Here is an 18,892-nt window from a genome sequence, read left to right as displayed (position 1 = left end):
GGAAATAATACAGAATATTGTGTGAATAAGAAATAAAATCTCCTTTGTAGATTTCAGTCTCCATTGTTTTCAATTTTTCAGAAACATCTTTCCATCTGAACTTTGACAGAAGACATTATAAGGATTTGTAATGTGAATTAGTGGGTACATAAAAAGAAACGGTGATACAGTGTTAAATTGATTATGTTGTCATAATGTTTGGATCGTCTTCTTTCAGTGCTCTGATAGAAATTTAGGATGAAGAAATAGTGCTTTCTATGCAGCAGGCAGGTTTACATGCAATTAATGTATCTGCAGACAGACCCTTTAAAATCAAAGGCAAAGTGACTGAATTCTTACCGTTCCTTATTTCAAAGTTCATCCTCCCTCACCAACTATTCAGCTTTTGTTTCTATTGTTTGTACCTTGAATGTGTGATCTTGTGAGTATTTTATGTCTCTGATTCTGTCAGGCCAGTGTTCCCTCATTATCACGTAAATCAGAAGTTCTTGTCTGCACCACAACCACTTAGCAAACTTACCCTTAATCAGTATTCTGTTGCTACTGCAATGCTGGTACAGTGGACTAGAGACTGATGTGTGAGATACTTTCCTGATCCACTGCAGAGGGTGACGTATGAAATTGTGGAAAGTGTCTAGCTTCACACAGTCCATCAAGTCTAATTTCTGTGGCAGGTGGCAAAGCAGAGAAAAGTCCGCCTGAGCTGCTCTTTGTGGGAATGATTTAAGCCATCTGACATTTTTGTCTGGTTTGGTGAATGTTGTATGTCTGTCCTGTGCAGGCTGTCACGATTTGTTGTATCTCTGAGGTCATGGGCCACAAGACATTTGCACCACGAAGACCAAAGACCTGATTCTTTCCTGGAGCGAATCCGAGGGCCAGAGCTCATAGAGGTGTCCAGTAGGCAAAGTAACATCCGTTCCTTTCTGGGCATCCGTGAACGTCCTGGGGGAGTGAACAGGTAAGAAGGAGTATTTATGTTTTAAAGAAAGAAGATTGAGGTTATGGTATTTTCTTGGTGATAAGGACATCAGTTTTATTTTCAGAACAGCATAAGGAGGTTAATATGGGAGATGAACAGAGTATCTAATGCTGTTCAGGAATCTTCACATAAGTGAAGTGTTATGGCTTTCAGCAGACTTTCTCCCCAAAACACACCTTGGCAAAGATTTTGAAATAAAGGATTCTGATCGTGCTGCTTCAGGCAGAATGGCTTCTCAGCACTGAAATTTTATTGTGAGCTACCTGTGTAACTTGCTGTTGCTGAACTCTTCTCCACAGAGGATGAATGCAGTTCCTGTTTCAAGGATCTGGGATGCTGCTAGTTGTGGCTTTTCAGGACAATCATGTTATGCACATTAGCTGCAAGTGTTAGGAAACTCCAAACAACAGCTGTGTGAATGTATCATTGCTTAGTTACACCTACTCAGGAGTTCAGCTGTTAACATTGCAGAAGGCTTCTGATGCAGAAATGAGAAAATCTTTTGGCTGATATCTTAACTGATTAGAATATACTCGGTCTTTGGTATGGGAGGCAGGTTCAGTCTTATCTTAATTTTTTTCCAGGAAAACAACAGAGGCCTGCAAGAAAAAGCTCTATCTGTTTACAGTGTTTTGACTTGGTTAATTGTTATTTATGAACATACGACTTGGTGTTTTAAATTTAACTCCAGCTAAGGTGGGAAAATGAAGCTCAAAGGCAAAAGTTCACCTTCTGTCTTGCATTATGTTTTGAAGTACAGCCACCCATGTTTTTTCACTTTGTTAGGTGAGCAAGCAAGTAATCAGTTGATTTTTTTCAAGTTCTCATCTAGTAATTCATATTAAAGCAACAAGCATTGAAGGGCTCTGCATGGTAGTACAGGTGACCTTGATTTGTTGTGAGTCAGCCCAGCCATATCATCTTCACTTGATCTGCTTCCTAGAAATTCAACTCAAAAGCACATTTTGTTGAATTAGCCAGACTGCTGTCCTCAAGTCAGCAGGCAACAGGTTTTTTGGGTGCCTGGATCAGTAGCAACTGAAGGTTCTGAGTTGTTAGAGCGAACATTGATCCTGGTCCAACAAACCTCTATGAAAGACTATTAGAAGAAATGAAGTTGGAAGTATCCATCCTTGCTTTCTCAGTTTTATATTGTTGCCACGTTACAGTAACCCTCAGTTGTTCTATTGTGAAAGCTTAATTCTGCAGCAGTGGTAGGTGTGCTTGTTACAGAAGCCTTGGCAGTGCATCCCTGAAGAAGACTTGAAAGGATTGAAGAACGTTTAAAATAGCAGCCAAATGCGAACAGGGCTAAAAATAGTGAGTTACATGTTATCGTGCACTAATACGCCTGAGAATAAGCTTCAGACATCAGATGTGGTCACAAACGTGTATGTCTAACACATGACAAAGAGAAACTGGTGCCTTGAAATAGTTATGCAAAGGGGCTTATCGCTGCAGTCAAAGTTGACCTTCCTAATCTTATCAGTGTATATGTGAGAGGCTAGTAAGTCAGTCTGTCATGTTGGTAAACACGTGTATGAAATGCCAGAAGTCTTTACGCTCTTAAATGTGTTTTATTTAACTTACTGCAGTCAATGGCCCCTGGCCAGGTTTAATGTCAACTATAGCAACAACACCAATGAAGAGTAAGTACCGATAACCTCCCTACACCTTCCTACAACTAGCTCCTTCTTTCTTCCCCCTTTCCAGCCTAGTAACATTTGAAGTATAAACTCCTTATGTCTCCTTAAGCCCTTTCTAAGAATATAGTTTAATTATATGAAAGATCTAGTTTTCTTAGTACTAGAAGCGTCCTTCATGATTCCTGTCAGCTTCTTTTTGTCTGAAGTTACCCTTACCTTCCAAGGAGTGAATTGGATTAATTAGATATTTAGTCCCTACCTCCTGTAGTTCAACTGGCTGATTTTACTGCATTACCAATGGCTATACTAATGCTTCAGTTTTTAATTGAGATTCATGTATTCGTTTTCTAACAGTACTTTATCTCTTTTGACATACCAGTTCCCTTTCGGAAATCCAGGTGCCCCAGAAATTTCTTGCGGTCACATGAGAAGTAGATATGGAGCAGGGTACCAAGAAAACCTTTTATGTGGGCAGTCTAAATGAAAACTAACCTTCTTTCTAAAATGCGTGTTTTAGTTCTGCCACGTATGGTTGGTGTAAATGTAGAGAGGGTGACAGGGAACATAATAAGGCTTGCATCGCAACAAGTTTTGACAAAAGCCATTCTATTTTTTGTATTTGACAAGATATTTCACAGTTTTGGACCAAAGAGAAATCTCTTGAAAAGTTGAAGAACTTCTGTAATGTAAAATCACCCAACACCAATGTTTGTTACACGTCTTAAACCACACCTGCTTGAGGACATATCTGCTCTGCAGCATACAGCAGCAATTCTGCTCTTGTGCATGCCAATAGTTAATTTCTTTTGTTGCTTTCCATGTGAAAAGAAACAAAAAAAAAAAATCTCCAGGATGGTTTCTGATTATGTCAGACACACTTTCAGGAAAATCTTTTTTTTTTTTTTTTTTTTTTTCTCCAAATACATCATGGTTGAGCAGCAAGCTTCATTTAAAATGTTGCTGCACATATCTGAACTGAATGCACATATCTGAACATATTTTCCTGCTCCTGAAGCATTTTTTTTCTTTTGTTTGCATAGCTTTTATTAAAACTGAAATGTGAATACAGAGAAGAGCGTCAGAGATGTATAGCATTTTATTTAGATTGGGATAAAAAAAAAAACAAAAGAAAAACACTAGAAACCTGGAGCCTGACCTACCTGACACTAGAAACCTGGAGCCTGAGTCATGTCCCAAAGGACCAATTAGAATGGAAATACTGCTTTCTTAGCCTGTTTCTTACAATGACTCATGTACTTTGGGCAAAACTTTCATCCTTTCAGTGTTTCATTATTTCTAAATGAAGCCAACACCTGTCTATCTACCTGTGTGACAGTCTGAAAATTACTTGATTTGCAAAGTATTTGACAGATGAGAAATGCAAATATTCAACTAATTCAAAGACTTTAACAGTGTTTTTATAGAGGCTGATGAAAACCTTTTTTAAGTCTGAAGATGCATCCTCCTTTTGACATGCTGGAGACAGAAGAGATGCCACTGTATTGCTGGCCAGGAGGACAGCACAAACAGCTGTTTTATTAGTTACTGGATTCCACGTTACTCAGTAGCACTGATGAAGAAAAAAGATGCTGGTCTTTTTGAAGCTTTGTTTTTATCATTGTGTAGAAGACCTAAGAGTTCCTGCCCTTTGGGAACCGTGGCTGATACTTTCAGCACTTCGATAATGGCCAGCCTTTTCCTCTGAGCAACTTTGACTGCCAGGCTACAGATTGTTGGGATTATGATAAATTAGAAGTTACCTCAAGAGAGAGACGCACAGGGGCCACAGAAAAGAAAGAGTCTCACTTAGGAGAGATATCTGTGGTTGACAGGTATTCTTTCTCAGGCCAGAGAAAAAGTGTAGGCACCAGCTGCTTGGTGAAATAATGTTTGTTTTTTTTTTTTTTTTTTCTCTTTTAAAACAACATGTAGGAGAAAGATGGACTTGTCAAAATATTCCCTCTGAACTTCACCACCACTGAAACTTTTTGATCGATTCTCTGTCTCAATCTACTTTTCCTTGCATAACAACAGCCACAAATGTACAGAGACACTTTCCTTTGAAAACTGTTTACTCGTAGTTCTTTCTTTCCAGTAAGAATGTCAGACATTTGAAGTACCGAGGAGCTGCATGGTAATGCTAACAACAGAAAATGTGAATTGGCCTTTAGGTCAGGCACCATGCATAGTAATGCACACTGAAATCCTGGCATGTTTTCTAAATAGGAAGGAGTTTGGGGGGCAGATTTGAAGGAGAAGCAATACAAGTCCAAGGGGCCAATGGCAGAGAAATAAATATTTGAGTAGTGGTTCCTGATGCTGTGTAGAAGTCAGCCTTAGTAAATGAAAAACTGTTTCTTTGATTTGAGATACATGCGTAAATAAGTCAGTCAACACAAAAATTCTTTTCTTCTCCAGTTTTGTTCCACTGAGGTGTGTAATTTTAAAGGTTTCAGTGGTGTTGATTAATTTGAGGGATACTTCCCTGAACGTAAAGGAGTGCAGGATTTCAGGTTTCTTCTAGCAAATGAGTCTGAGATTTTCCAAATTACATTGCGATACTGCATCACTATGGAAATGTCTAAGGGTAAAAATTGGAACAGGAGAATTGAACGAGAATTTCACCTCTTTGCTGATAGTTGAAAGCTGTTCTTAGACCTATCATATTCATCTTAAAATTGGTGACTGCTATCTTCTTCCAGGCACAAGTCATCTCATCCTACTGCTAAAATAGGTCAAATTAATTGCGTTGACTATAAAACATTTATTAGGTGACTACCTCATCTGTAGATGTCTGAGATTAAGTGTAATGAGATGCATCTCTTTTCTCTACACTTGCTGCTTTTGTTCAAACATTGATTGGGGTTCTTCTCCAAGGCAATTGTTGAAGCCAGAGGTAATCAATTAATTATAGCTATGTTGGTTTTATAGAACTGTGAGTAGAGATTCAGCCTCAGTGCATTTAATCATCATTAAAGATTCAGACAAGTCACTGTGAGGTTTTGGATATGCTGCGAAAATTGGCAGTTTGTTAAGCCATTTCAAGGTCTATTATCATTAAATAGATTTCTTTTTAAATAGCTGAATTCTAAAGGAAGAAATGAACTGGAAGCATTTAATTAAAACCAACCTGGTACATTAATGTGTAAAAAGGTCAAGAAGGCATGGGTGCCTAATGCACAGAATCAGCCAGCTGGATACCTAATTGTGTAATGTGGTTGTGTTGGTTTGAAAGGGCTCAGCCTGTAAACCATTTATACCATTTGGGTGAATGGTTCCGTTGAGAAATCCTGTCCTACTCTGTCCAGAGTCCAGATCAATAGTTTCCTGTACCTCAACATCCATCCTCTCCCCTACCTGCTAGAAAACTGGTAATATTGATAAGACTTACAATATGTTGTACAGCAAAAAGGAAGAAAAGAAAGAGGTTAAAGAGGAAAAGAAACAGGAAAAGAAGGAGGAAAAGAAGGAGGAAAAGAAAGAGGAAAAGAAAGATGACAAAAAAGATGACAAAAAAGATGACAAAAAAAAAGAAGAGTAAGTATAAAGAATGTGCTTGTAACGTACCTCCTGCGTTCCAGAGCATGGTATGGCATTTCATTGTAACACTCGCACTACGATTATTGTTCCATAGGCTGCAGAATTTTATCCTGTCAAATCTTTAATGCATTTTCCCCTTTGAAAAGGTGCAAGTGCTCAACAAACTTTTGTCTTTAGTGCCTGTCTTTACACCTGTCATAAGCAGTAAAAGGGAGTTTGACTGCCGCTGGTCAATTTGGTTTGCTGTTCAAGATCACTTTATTCTTATCGGGCCATTTTAGGATAGCAGCCTTCTTTGCAAACCTGCTTTTCGTGGTTCCGGAATATCTGCAATGATTCAGAGCTGACACACCAAAAGTCTATTTTGGATGAAAGGCAAAAATTTTACATGTAGACATACATGTACAGGTCTTTACTAGAATTACTAAAGTTTGCTCCTGCTGGTTAGGAGGTACCACTGTATTTCTGCAACAAAATGAGGTCATTTGAATGCTTTTGGTGGAAATGGATGCTGGTCTTATTTTGTTCCCCCAAAACATATCCAAACACAACACTGTTTAGTATTACCAGTCATACAAAATAAGAATGGTAGCAGATAAAAATAAAATGCATTTCGGTGGACTTCACAGTTAAGCAGTATGTGAGATTCATATATTTCAAGTTTATATATATATATAAACTTTATATAAATATATAAACTTGAAATATATGAATCTAACATATGGTGGCATGTGCTATGTAGGCATCAGGACATGTCGTTAGGAATAGCTTCCAAATGGAATTTAATCAATCTCAAGATCTTGACTTTCTTAATCAAAGCTTTATTTGATTTGAAAGCCTTTGATCTAAGGATTGTCTTCAATTCTCCTCAGCTTCAGTTACTGTATAATGACAGCCTGAGCTTCATGGTACCCTAAAACATTTAAAAACATTTCAGCAAAGGTAATAAATGTTTCAGTGTCTAAAAGGTAGTGCACTCTATCATGCGAAGACCCGATTTTGTGGTCACCAGTTTTGAGATGATGACCAGTGTTGTTGAAGAAATTGGTCAAATGTGCCAGAAGATGGCAAAGAAAATAGTTTTTAGATTAAAGCTGCTTCCTTTACTAACATTATAACATTATAATCTGTACATTCAGCTGATAGCATGTATAATTCCAGACATATATACAAATATGAAATAAATTCTCATGACATTTATATATTTTTTTTCATTCTTGGAGATTTGGAAAAGTCACACTAATACATATCCAAGGATTGCCTGCGCTATTATATAGTTCACTGATCACGCTATCACCTGTCACTATTGGAATAACTTCTACAGCTGTGGACCTCACAATCCACTAGTATGTTTTTCCTCTTATTATCTACAATATGCCTACTTGCTATCTATTGAATATCAAGCTTTTTCTTGCTGGAGAAAGGCACTTTGAAGCATACTATACATGCGCCACTTCACCAGGCTGTTGTTTAAAACTTCTCTAAGCTTCAGGCCTCTGTGCTTCATTTAGCATCACTCTGTGGTGAGGCCAAGGGAGCCTAGGCTACAAATGTGTGAAATTTGCTTTTACTACACAATACATGTTTCAGTTCTGGTCACGCAGTGTGTGTGGGGGGTGTACGTGTATGTGCGTGCGTGTTGTGTGTGCACACAGAGCCTTACTTGTGTAAACATGTATCTGAGTATATTTGTGTTTTACTTGTTGAAATGCGTGTTCATGCAGTCATTTCTGTAATAGAAGGATTTGTCAAAACCATCAAAATTAATCTGCAAAGGAAGGCTGTTCCTCTAGCAGTGGGCCATATTCTTCTAGCTGGAATGATGATATGAAAGATTTAATGTTTTATTTTGTCTTTACTGGGGGTCGTATGCAGAAAGGATGTTATTTTCAGCAATTTGACTAGCTCTGTTTTGCTTTCCACTCTCACTTACTTTTTCCAAAGCTGGGTCAAGCAGAAATAGAGTGTGCCAGACAGGATGAAGCTAGTACTTGGTATCTCATCTGGGATGCTGGTGTGGATACTTTCTCTTCTTAGGCAGCTGTGAGTTAATCATGAGATGAGCAGCCTCCGGAAGAGGGAGTTCCAGAAGGCTGCTTCAGTACATTTCCACTATAAAGCTACGTGTTTTACTTTCCAGGAAGAAAAAAGAGATCTTTGTGATAGATCCTTCAAGCAATATGTACTACAACTGGCTGACCATAATTGCAGCACCTGTGTTCTATAACTGGTGTATGCTAGTGTGCAGGTATGGATTGAAGTCAATAACAATTTTAGGTTTCAAATTTAAAGTCTCGTTACATTTCCTGTATACATCCTCCTCCTCCCTCCCTGTAGTTTTTTGGGGTAGGAGATTTGGGGTAGGAGATTTAGGAGATTTACAGTTCACGTACAGTTCACTGTGAGTATATGGCCAGTGTTTCTTTTCATCTGCCTTAAAAAAAAAAAAAGTAACTTGCAACGAGCATCCCCATGAGCGCTGGCTGTGGCCTTTGCGTGCCACCTACTGGCTAGATGCGGTGATGTGCCTTGGCCACTGGCACGGTAACCCGTGCTGATCCTCCAGCAAGGAACAGTAGTGAAGGTGTGGGCAATGAAGGGTCATCTTAAATTAACATGAGGTATCTATAGATGCTTGAAGGGCAGGAGGATTTTACTCGAGTTTTTTCCCTTTTAAAATGTGAAAAAACAACTGGAGTCAAACTAAGGGAGTGCTATGGAAATGGTTCACTTTGTGCCAAATGGCAGGGAGAGGTGGAGATAGTTTACCACTCAGAAGCAAATCTTTTATTTGGGAGTCATCTTAATTAAGATGTGTATAGAAGTGAGACTGGGATGCCTGGGGATCTCTCACATGAAATCTGCTGCGTGTTTATATGTAGGGATATGTGTATCCCTCCATATTTGCATGTGTGGCAAGTACGTGATTGAGTTCTGCTCCTGGACTAAACAACTTCGAATTCTGAAAGATCCTAGTGTCTATTTAGACATAGCTTCAGTGTACAGATGTCTAGGCATGGAGGTAAGCTGCCCTTAACTTGCTCAGTGCCAGTAACGTGCACTAACATGCTGTTAGAACACACTCTGCTTATATAGTTGGTGTAATGTTTTTTGCATCTTTTTTCTTTCTTTCTTTAGGGCCTGCTTTGATGAGCTACAAATTGACCATATTAAAGTATGGCTGTTCTTGGACTATTGCTCTGATGTAATCTATGTTTTTGACATGTTTGTTAGATTCAGGACAGGTGAGTGTTTCTTCGGATTTATAGTGTTTTCAGAAGAAATGTGGATGTAAAAGCTAGAAACAAATTCCCTTGTGAGATCTGAGCAGTGTAATGTCCTGTCTTGAGCAGAGTCCAGCAATGGAGGCTTTGGGAAGATGAAGTGTCATGGATTGTTTTCAGGCTGGACTTACCAACACCTGAATTTCACTTGTCTCCAAATTCAGTCCTATCAGTGCTTAGTAGGCATGCCAAGTGCTGACTGAATAGCGTTCTCCAAAGCTACACTAACAGGCTGTGTGGAGAGGGGAAGAATAAGGCACTTCCAATGCTGCTACCACTCTGGGCATGATATATTGTTCGTGCATATTATTGAGCAAGAAGCCAGCTGCATCCCACAAGTACTGATTTCTTAGCCAAGCTGTGCAGCAGCCTGCTCAGAAGTGACACAACTGAGTTTAAGTGCAAGACCTGGCACCTTCCTCGGGCTCCAGCCTGCAGCCCTCTGCTAGACAACAGTAGCACTGCTCGGCTGGCAGCTGTAGGCTCTGAGTGGTCCTGGCTGTGTGTAGGATATGGCTAATCCAGCAAGGTGGTGGCGTGGGGTTAGCCCAGGCACCTCTTCTGCAGTCCTGAAGGAAGTGTGATGCTAAAGGATTTGTGAGGACCCTTTCATATCTTTAATGATGTGTTTCTCTTCAGCTTCTTCTCCCTGTTTCTGTAGTCTAGACAGGCTGAGATTTCACAATTGAGTGTGCCCAACTGATACTGATTCTAGCCTTAAAGGCAGCATCTGTTTTAAACTAAACAAGGTCATGGTATAGGCCTAACAATGACACGCACTGATCCATACCATTAAATTGCTAGAGTAGTCCTTGATGCAATTTGATCTATTCCAGCTAGCACTCCCTCTAGCAATATCTGGGCACAGCTGGGGGTACAGCAGAGCTGGGAGTTGTTCGTGGTATTATGTCTGGAGGGGGCTGGGAGAATTTCAGTGTATGAATAGAAGCTGTCATGGTAGCTGCTCTCAGGGACAGAAAATGTGTCCTGGCTCGTTCTGTTTACTGGTACAGCCACAGATCCAAATGCGCCTTGAAAAGGTTCAGAACTGCACAGATCATTATAAAAATGAGAGTTCTTCTGAAATCTTTTTGATTTTTACATTTTTTTTTTTTGAATAATGCTGACAGCTTGACGGTAATTACGGCTTGTGACAAGTTGTAAATATAATTACAAGACAAGCTAAAAATGCTGTCACTTTGGGAGACACACAACCCATTGCAGCAAGCTAAATTCTTAAACCTAGCAAATACCTCATTCAACAGAAAGGTCTGTTTCACATAGTGGCTGAAATCTCAAGACTCTCATTTTGGGGGGTAGGTGGGCTTCAACTTTGTATAAGACAACATCTGTTAAAAAGCCAACTCTGTCCTCCGACTTCCTCTTCTGCAGTTTTATCTGTTACTGTGAAGGGAATTACTGGAGCAGAAATTGGGCAATACAAGTTACAAAAATTACATGGTCTGTCCTGATGATGGCTGCATGGCTGCCAAAGCGTGGTGAGAAGGTTGGCTCTGCAGGCCTGGGTTGGAGCTGCAGAAATGCCTCAGAGGTCTGAACGCTTTGGTGCAGGTGTGTGCTGCAGTTTCAGGCGCTCAAATGCGGGAGTCAGTTCTTCGAGGTGCTGAAATCTTCGACAACTCACTTAACAACCCCTCCTGGCTCTGCCTGCGCCTGCTGCCTTCTCCGCTAACTCTGCAAGGTCCACCTGCCCTGGGGACAAAGGTGCTGGTTTGGGGAGGAGTGTGGCTCCTGGCTGTCTAAGGGTAGGGGTGACTTCAAACCGGGATTTGGGCAGCCCCACAGCTACCGTGATCCATGGCAGCCTCTCTGTGGGGCGGCTGCAGGAGCAGTTTCACCATATTTCACCTACCTGGTGACTGCGTACTGTGAGGCAGAAAGCACTCACCTCTCAGCAGCTGGTCAAAACTAGCATACACCGTGTTTTGATGCTTTCAGAAGGTTTTCCTGCAGGAATCCAGGTCTGTGAGGGGACAAAAAAGAGCAAAGGAGCTGTTATCTCCTTTCAGGAGGAAGGTGTTTTCAAAGTTAGTTTTTATAATGGTGAGTCGGAAACGCAGTTGTCCTGATTTTCTGTTTAGGTGCATAACACTGTTAATAAGGGCACATTTGACCAGCTCTTTCAGTAGTTTCCTGGGAGGTAATACATCTATGGCAGAAGAACTGCTTCCATTTGTAGTCACCATCAATTTACAGACACGTGAAGACTGATCCACACATACACGAGGCAGATGTACAGATCTGGAGACATTCCAGAAATACAGCGATGCTGTACAGCTGCTGTGCAGCTTGCTCTTCCTCCGCAGATGTTTCTCTGCGAAAGTCGCTGCTTGTAGATTGCCAAAAGGTCAGCAAAATGTGATAATCCCTGATAAACAGGGAATGTTTTGCTTTTTGCTCAGTGCACTTTTCCTCCTGCCTTGCCTACTGCACAGGCACTTGAGCATCTCCACTCGTCATTGCAGTGAGTGTTTTACAGTGAATAACTTCACCCATGGAATATATTTAATGCCTTGAGCTTTCTGAGGTAAAAACCAGCACTGCGGCTGTACTGCTCAGGCAGCCTGTCTATGAGTAGTCTCACACGGATGCGGTTTAAGTCTTCTCATAATTCTTAAAATCTAATACACTCCAAAATCTTTTGAATGAAAAAGTACTGATGTACAGAATTCTGCTTAGTAGCTCTCTCCCTGGAAGCTCACAAAGAAAAGCAAACCATTTTCTCCGAATGAAAAAGAAACTCCTGTCAGCTTTAACACTGGGTACAAGAGAAAAAGCCTGGCTCGGGGGAAAAAATGGATTTCATGATCTCAGGGGTATTTATATTGTTCTGAAAAAGTTTCTGGTAATCCATTAAACCTACTTATTCTTGGTATTTATTTAAAAATATTCAACTCTGATTTTATACACAATTGCTTCAACACATACTTAGCTTCGGTTATTTGTCATGCCAACGATTCGTGAAAAATTAGGCATACAAATTTCCCTGTTCTTTTTGCAAAGATAGCTAAACGACAGAGAGTCAGCTGTCCCAGAACAGAGCAGAAAGCTGCGGGGAGCACTGTGGTGTAATGGAGTCAATGCTCTACATTGTTATTTACCTGTTTAGAAACTTAATTGAAATATTTCAATTTACAGTGAAGTGTTTTTCATTTAATGATCTCACAGTCTATTCGTGTCAATATGCGTAGCAGTACGAGTTTTAATGTTTCCAGGTATCTGAAACGTAGGTCACTCAGTACTGTTTGTGGTAATTCTGAACCGCCCTTCTATTCTAACAAGTAAAATATATATATTTTTTTATTCTTTAAAGGCTTCCTTGAACAAGGCTTGCTAGTTCAAGATGAAAAGAAATTACGAGACCATTATACCAAAACTGTGCAGTTCAAACTGGATGTGGTGTCTCTTCTGCCAACAGACCTGGCATACCTGAAGCTTGGTTTGAACTACCCCGAGCTGCGATTTAACCGCTTGCTGAGGATTTCCCGACTGTTTGAGTTTTTTGACCGCACGGAAACCCGGACAAATTATCCAAACATGTTTCGCATTGGAAATCTTGTCTTGTACATCCTTATCATCATCCACTGGAACGCGTGCATATACTTCGCCATTTCGAAGCTCATCGGCTTTGGAACCGACTCGTGGGTCTACCCCAACGTGTCCATTCCGGAGTACGGGCGCCTGTCCAGGAAGTACATTTACAGCCTGTACTGGTCAACGCTCACGCTGACCACCATTGGAGAAACACCGCCCCCGGTGAAGGATGAAGAGTATCTCTTTGTGGTCATCGACTTCCTGGTGGGCGTGCTGATCTTCGCTACCATTGTCGGTAACGTGGGCTCCATGATTTCCAACATGAATGCCTCCAGGGCAGAGTTCCAGGCCAAAGTTGATTCTATTAAGCAGTACATGCACTTCCGAAAAGTGACTAAGGACTTGGAAGCCAGGGTTATTAAGTGGTTTGATTACCTCTGGACCAACAAGAAAACGGTGGATGAGAAGGAGGTTCTCAAAAATCTGCCCGACAAGTTGAAGGCTGAAATTGCCATCAATGTCCACTTGGACACGCTGAAGAAAGTGCGCATATTCCAGGACTGTGAAGCTGGACTTCTCATTGAGCTGGTGCTGAAACTGAAACCTACGGTCTTCAGTCCTGGGGACTACATTTGCAAAAAGGGAGATATTGGGAGAGAAATGTACATTATTAAAGAGGGAAAGTTGGCTGTGGTGGCAGATGATGGCATAACCCAATTTGTAGTCCTAAGCGATGGCAGCTACTTTGGTGAAATCAGCATCCTGAACATCAAAGGTAGCAAATCTGGCAACAGGAGGACAGCCAACATAAGGAGTATTGGTTATTCTGATTTGTTCTGCTTGTCTAAAGATGATTTAATGGAGGCTCTCACAGAATATCCAGAAGCCAAAAAGGCTCTGGAAGAGAAAGGGCGACAAATTCTGATGAAAGACAATTTAATAGATGAGGAAGCAGCAAAAGCAGGAGCTGACCCAAAAGACTTGGAAGAAAAAGTAGAAAGACTTGAAACAGCTCTGGACACGCTGCAGACTAGGTTTGCTAGGCTCTTGGCAGAATACAGCTCTTCTCAACAAAAAGTGAAGCAGAGACTTGCCAGAGTAGAAACCAGAGTGAAAAAATATGGCAGCGGCACCTTATCAGTTGGAGAAGCAGAGGCCGAAAAACCTGAGGAGCAGAAAAATAACTGATGGAGTATTCATATTTCCTTACTTAATGGAGAAGGTTGAAACATGTGAAAGCCATAAATGTACATAAATATGTGTGTGCATACAGAGCCATGATTATTTTTATATGGACTCAAGAGAACGGTTTTTAGCATTTTTTAACTGAAGTGGTATTTTCTTGTAAATAGGACATTGTCACCTTCTTCATAGGGGGAGATTCTGGTCTGTCATTTGGGTACTTTTTGGTACTGGGAGTGGGTTTCTTACAAGTCATGCTCAGAACGTCTTCTGTGTGTGGCATGTGTACACCTTGACACATCGTCTCTTCACGTGCATGTTGTGTTACGAAGGCATTGTGCTTAAACTAGAGGGATTGTTTTTTAAACGGCTTAACAATATTTGTAGGGTACATGCTCTACCTTGCTACCTTGCTAGCCTCTTAAATGCGTGGATGCACAGCTGGGCTTCTCAAAATCTCTGTTCTTTCACAGTGAAGCAGTCTGCACAAACTGTAGGACTACAGCTCAGGAGAAGCTGGCACCTGGCCTGTGCAGTGCAGCCCCATGTGCGTATGGCACGGCCACGCATCCGGATGCTCGTGTCTGAGTCTTTCCTCCTGAGCCGGGACCCGCAGGAAGGATCGTGCTGGCAGTCGCTGCGCACTTGGAAGGGAGTCCCCAGAAGCTCGCTGGTGGAAGATGTCTGTGGCAACACAGCTTCACTAAACCTGGGAAGAGACAAGAGGGTCTTGGTGCATGCAGCTCCTGTACGTAGGGTCTAGTGGGGGCGAGTGGTCAGTGCAGGAGGATCTCTACTAGGAAACTATGAGGGCCAGCAGGACGGGCTGTCCCTGTCTGCCAGCCAGCCTTCTCTCCCCACAGGCTTCGGGGGGGGGGCAAGTCCTTTGTTGCAAAGTCTTTCCAGCTATTAGACCTGTGTTTTCTTCCTTTTTATTTCATTTAATGATTCCTGCACCACCTTTCTCTGCTGTTTAGTGTCAGCTTTTCTCCTGTGTAGCTGTCACACTACCACATTTCCACTGGTTAGGGAAAATGAAGGCCACATCTGCTCTCAAATTTTACTTGGGTCCTGTGGATAGGAGCCTGACTGTGCCGGTTGCTTTTCTGCCAGACGGAGGGTGGTCACCTCCTGGTGACTGCCAGGGCCTGGCTCTGAGGCGAGTGCCCAGGCCTGGCCCGCTCAGCCTGCTGTCACATCCAGGGCAGCACAGCACTGAGATGGTTCCTTGTTCTGCCACACTGTGGCTTCAGGGGTCACCTCCTCCACCCTCCTCTTCTAGCCCCACTGCTTCCAGTTTCTTTCCAGGTTTCTGAAGGGATTTCTCTAACATTCTCCCTCTGGATTTAGCTGAGTAAATGCTTGTCTCTGGGCAAGCAACTTTTCCCCTCCTGTGAACAGTTTTGAGCCCGGTGAGAGAAAAATCTGCCAGCAAGTAGGGAGTGGGGCTTGGCTTGCAGTACTGGCACAGGGGCCACCAGGCGAAGGCTCCTGGACTTGAGCGAGGGCTGCAAGTTGTCCCCAGCACAGGGCTAGCTTTGCAGGGACCCGCTGGTGAAACCAGGCTGTGGTGCAACCAGTGGCAGCCGAGGGGTGCTTTGGAGAGCAGAGCTCGGCCTCTCTGCCTTGTCCTGAGGCTTCACAGAGGGTAGCTGTGGGCCAGCAGCCTGCTGGCGAGAGCACATACGTTAACGTCAAATCTTCCTGCCATCAAATTAACCAGTCACTCACTTAATTGATGCTGGAAACGGTGGAAAATACACAGTGCCAACTAACATCGGTGAGAGCTGGCTACAACGTTACAAGCTCCGTTTCTCGAGCAGGAGGAGGTTCACCCATGCAGTTTGAAGGCAGAGAAACCTGGCCATCCTCTGGCCCCATCTCCACACTGGGCCTGCCTCACCTGCCCGAGCAGAGCTGTACCAGGCACAGCAGCTTCACCTGGGCAGCACGGGGCCAGGCGCCTTCCAGCCTGCTCAGCACAGCCGACCGGCTGGTGCAGGGCTGCTGCGCCGCTCGGCTTACAGCGTTACAGCCAGACAGCCACACGTGGCTTGTCTGAATAGTAATGATCGCAGAATCACTAAGGCTGGAAAAGCCCTCCAAGCTCATCTGGTCCAACCATCCCCCTACCACCAATGTCACCCACTAAACCATGTCTCTAAGCACCACATCCAACCTTTCCTTGAACACCCCCCAGGGACGGTGATGGTGAAGTGTTGTTGTCAGTCCAGAAGCCGGACGGACCTTGGTACAGCTGGGCTTAACCCCTGTATCCAGATTTCCACTGACTACAACTGAGAGCTGTGTGCGGGCAGCAGCAGCAGGAGCTTTGGTCCTTGAGCTGAGCCTTGGCCTCAGTTTCTCCCAGGGCTTAAGAGAAGCGTGGGGGCCAGGAGAGGCTGCTTTTGCAGGGGTCCACCGCCCAGAGGTGGGGCTGGGTGGTCGCACATCACTTACAGCGCAAGAGGGGGGAGGACGCAATCGCTGAACCACCACCTCCCACTTCATAACAGAGCTGGGGCCTGCACCTCCCGTAACTACTGCTGCCACCTGCTGCTCCGGGGCGGGGGGGGGGGGAGTGGGTTCCGTATTTATTGTCATACTCTGCATCAGTCAATTCTCTGTAGAAACCTCACTATCTACCCACCATACTGCAGCTGCTCTAGCCTGCTGGAGATGCACAAATAGAACCACTCCAAGTACTACTTATACTGAATTTATACCTGTTAAAGCTGCCGTCCTCCCAAAAGACAAGAGTGCTTGTCTACCTGATGGGTCCAACAGCTTGAGCCACCAGGTACAGCATAGCTGCCCTTCCCTTTTCCTTGCCTCTTGGACTGGTTAACACATGCCACAAAAAGATCTTTTACTGCTACTGGCTTCAGTCACTTTGAAATGTATAGCTTTTGGCATTATAAAATCACGTCCTTCGTTGTCTTTCATCTCTGTAAGATGTTTTTCCCCTTTCATGTGGATACAGCATGTACATTAAAACATTTTGAGTAACATATGAGCAACTCTGTACTTTCTCTTATCCCTCTGCCCCTGGTTTTTAGTGTTTTATCAGACTTTGATACTGCTGATAGCACAGGGCCCAGAAAATCAGTACTTGGAGCAGAGATCTGAAGTGAGGAAAATCCAGGTGGGAATCACCGCGTTTTCCCCTTGCTGCAGGGCATCTGGCCCAGCGCCTGCTTTCCGTGCCCAGCTTTGATGCTGGTGCAGTGCTTGCAGGTGGGATGCAGGCACCGGCGCCCGAGCGCTGTGTTTCCTCCGCAAATGGGGCTTTAACGGACACAGTGCTCATGTGCCACGCTTGTGCAGTAGATAACCTTGCTGAAGCAGGTGGCCATGGGGTGGTAGCATTGCTCCAACCTGAGGCATCCGAGAGATGCAGACCATTTTAACATCTGCCGCAGGTGCAGGAGGGTAAAACTGATGGAGCAACACCACCATCCGCCAGGTCCTGCTTGCAGAGATCTTCCCTAGGGACAGGGCCCCAAGTCACGGTCTGGCTCCAGAGCAGCAAATAATGCACTAGCACCCCATCCTTTTGCCCACATCCCTCACCTACTATTTTAACAGTTGCTACAGTAGAAACAGCTGCTCTGGAAAATTCACACCAGTGAATGGGACAAGAGAAAGGGCGGTGATAGGGAAACAGGACAGGGAAACAGGACAGGGTGTGCACACACCCGCAGCTAGAGCCGCTGCTTGCAGGCAGCCCGACGGCGCAGATCTTCGTGCAGGAAGCACCAAGGGAAGGAGCAACCCCTGCACTTAATTCTCCCTCTTAGACATCTGCTTTACAGTTCTGTTCCTGCCAAATATTTATTAACCAACGAGCACAGAGGGCTGTACTTTACATTAAGAAACAAACTGTTCGTTTTCCTTTCCCCCCGAAGAGCAGCACCACTGCCTGCTGGTCTGCAAGGCAGATTTGTTCTCGTACTGCTGCCGCCGGCCAGGATGAGTAAGGATTTCGTCAGCCAGAGCCAGCCCCGGCTGTCCAAGGAGATAGGGCAGGGAGGCCGAGTAAAGGAGAGCCGCTCTTCATCCTTACACGCCGGCTGGTGACACAATAGCATTTACACTTGGCTTCGGAGTCCCCTGGCTCTTCTATTGATGTTTCCACCCTGGAACAGACAAAGAGAATCAAACCCGTGTTTACATAATTCAGCATCCATAAAAACCCTTTGTGTACTCCTGTGAGAGCAAAGTGAATCATGCACTAGATGGGTCTGGCAACTGTACAGGCAGCTGAAGTGCAGGATTTCAGCTGTGGCAGCTTTCCTGAGGGAAGCCATCAACCCGGGAATCCCCATTTCCCCCTGCGGCTGATTTCACAGCAGAGAATAGATGAAAGGAGGATGCTGTGGGGGGCCGGGAAAGCCCCGCTCCCTCGGCTGGGCCAGAGGTGGAAGGGGAGGGAAACACATACAAGCCCTGAGGAACAACCTCCGGGTCTAGAAGCGGTCTGGCCTTTTGTTCCCAAAATTCAGATTTTGCAATCGTTTCCAGATCAAATTTACTCACTGGGCTCACAAAAGCAAAGGCCGGGGCCTGCTGCCGCCAACCCCCCTCACGGCTTTGCTGCTGAGGAGCTGCTGCCGCCGCGCCTGAGGCAGAGCGGGCAGTCTCCAGAGCCTCAGGGGCAAGGCCGTGGGGTGTCCTCCTCTTCAAGGATGAGCACAGACTTT

General features: G+C 43.7%; 1 protein-coding gene across 4 annotated transcripts in view; it reads left to right on the top strand.

The window, feature by feature from the left end:
- The window catches only part of CNGA3 (cyclic nucleotide gated channel subunit alpha 3), a 36,192-nt gene extending 18,804 nt beyond the window's left edge, over positions 1 to 17,388 (top strand). The window contains exons 5-10 of one of the 4 annotated variants that reach the window (XM_040546113.1): positions 782 to 961; positions 2,578 to 2,631; positions 6,034 to 6,165; positions 8,309 to 8,416; positions 9,307 to 9,413; positions 12,787 to 17,388. In XM_040546113.1, coding sequence (XP_040402047.1) covers positions 782 to 961; positions 2,578 to 2,631; positions 6,034 to 6,165; positions 8,309 to 8,416; positions 9,307 to 9,413; positions 12,787 to 14,195 — 1,990 coding nt within the window. In that variant the 3' untranslated portion in view covers positions 14,196 to 17,388. The remainder of the gene's footprint in view (positions 1 to 781; positions 962 to 2,577; positions 2,632 to 6,033; positions 6,166 to 8,308; positions 8,417 to 9,306; positions 9,414 to 12,786) is intronic. The other 3 variants (XM_040546047.1, XM_040545962.1, XM_040545861.1) reach the window with 3 other exon arrangements.
- The last annotated feature ends 1,504 nt before the right edge of the window (positions 17,389 to 18,892 follow it).

Source organism: Cygnus olor, chromosome 1 (assembly GCF_009769625.2).
Source record: "Cygnus olor isolate bCygOlo1 chromosome 1, bCygOlo1.pri.v2, whole genome shotgun sequence".
NCBI classification, from domain to species: Eukaryota; Metazoa; Chordata; class Aves; order Anseriformes; family Anatidae; genus Cygnus; species Cygnus olor.
Note: the sequence above shows the minus strand (reverse complement) of the source record. Positions and strands in the feature narration are given on the sequence as shown.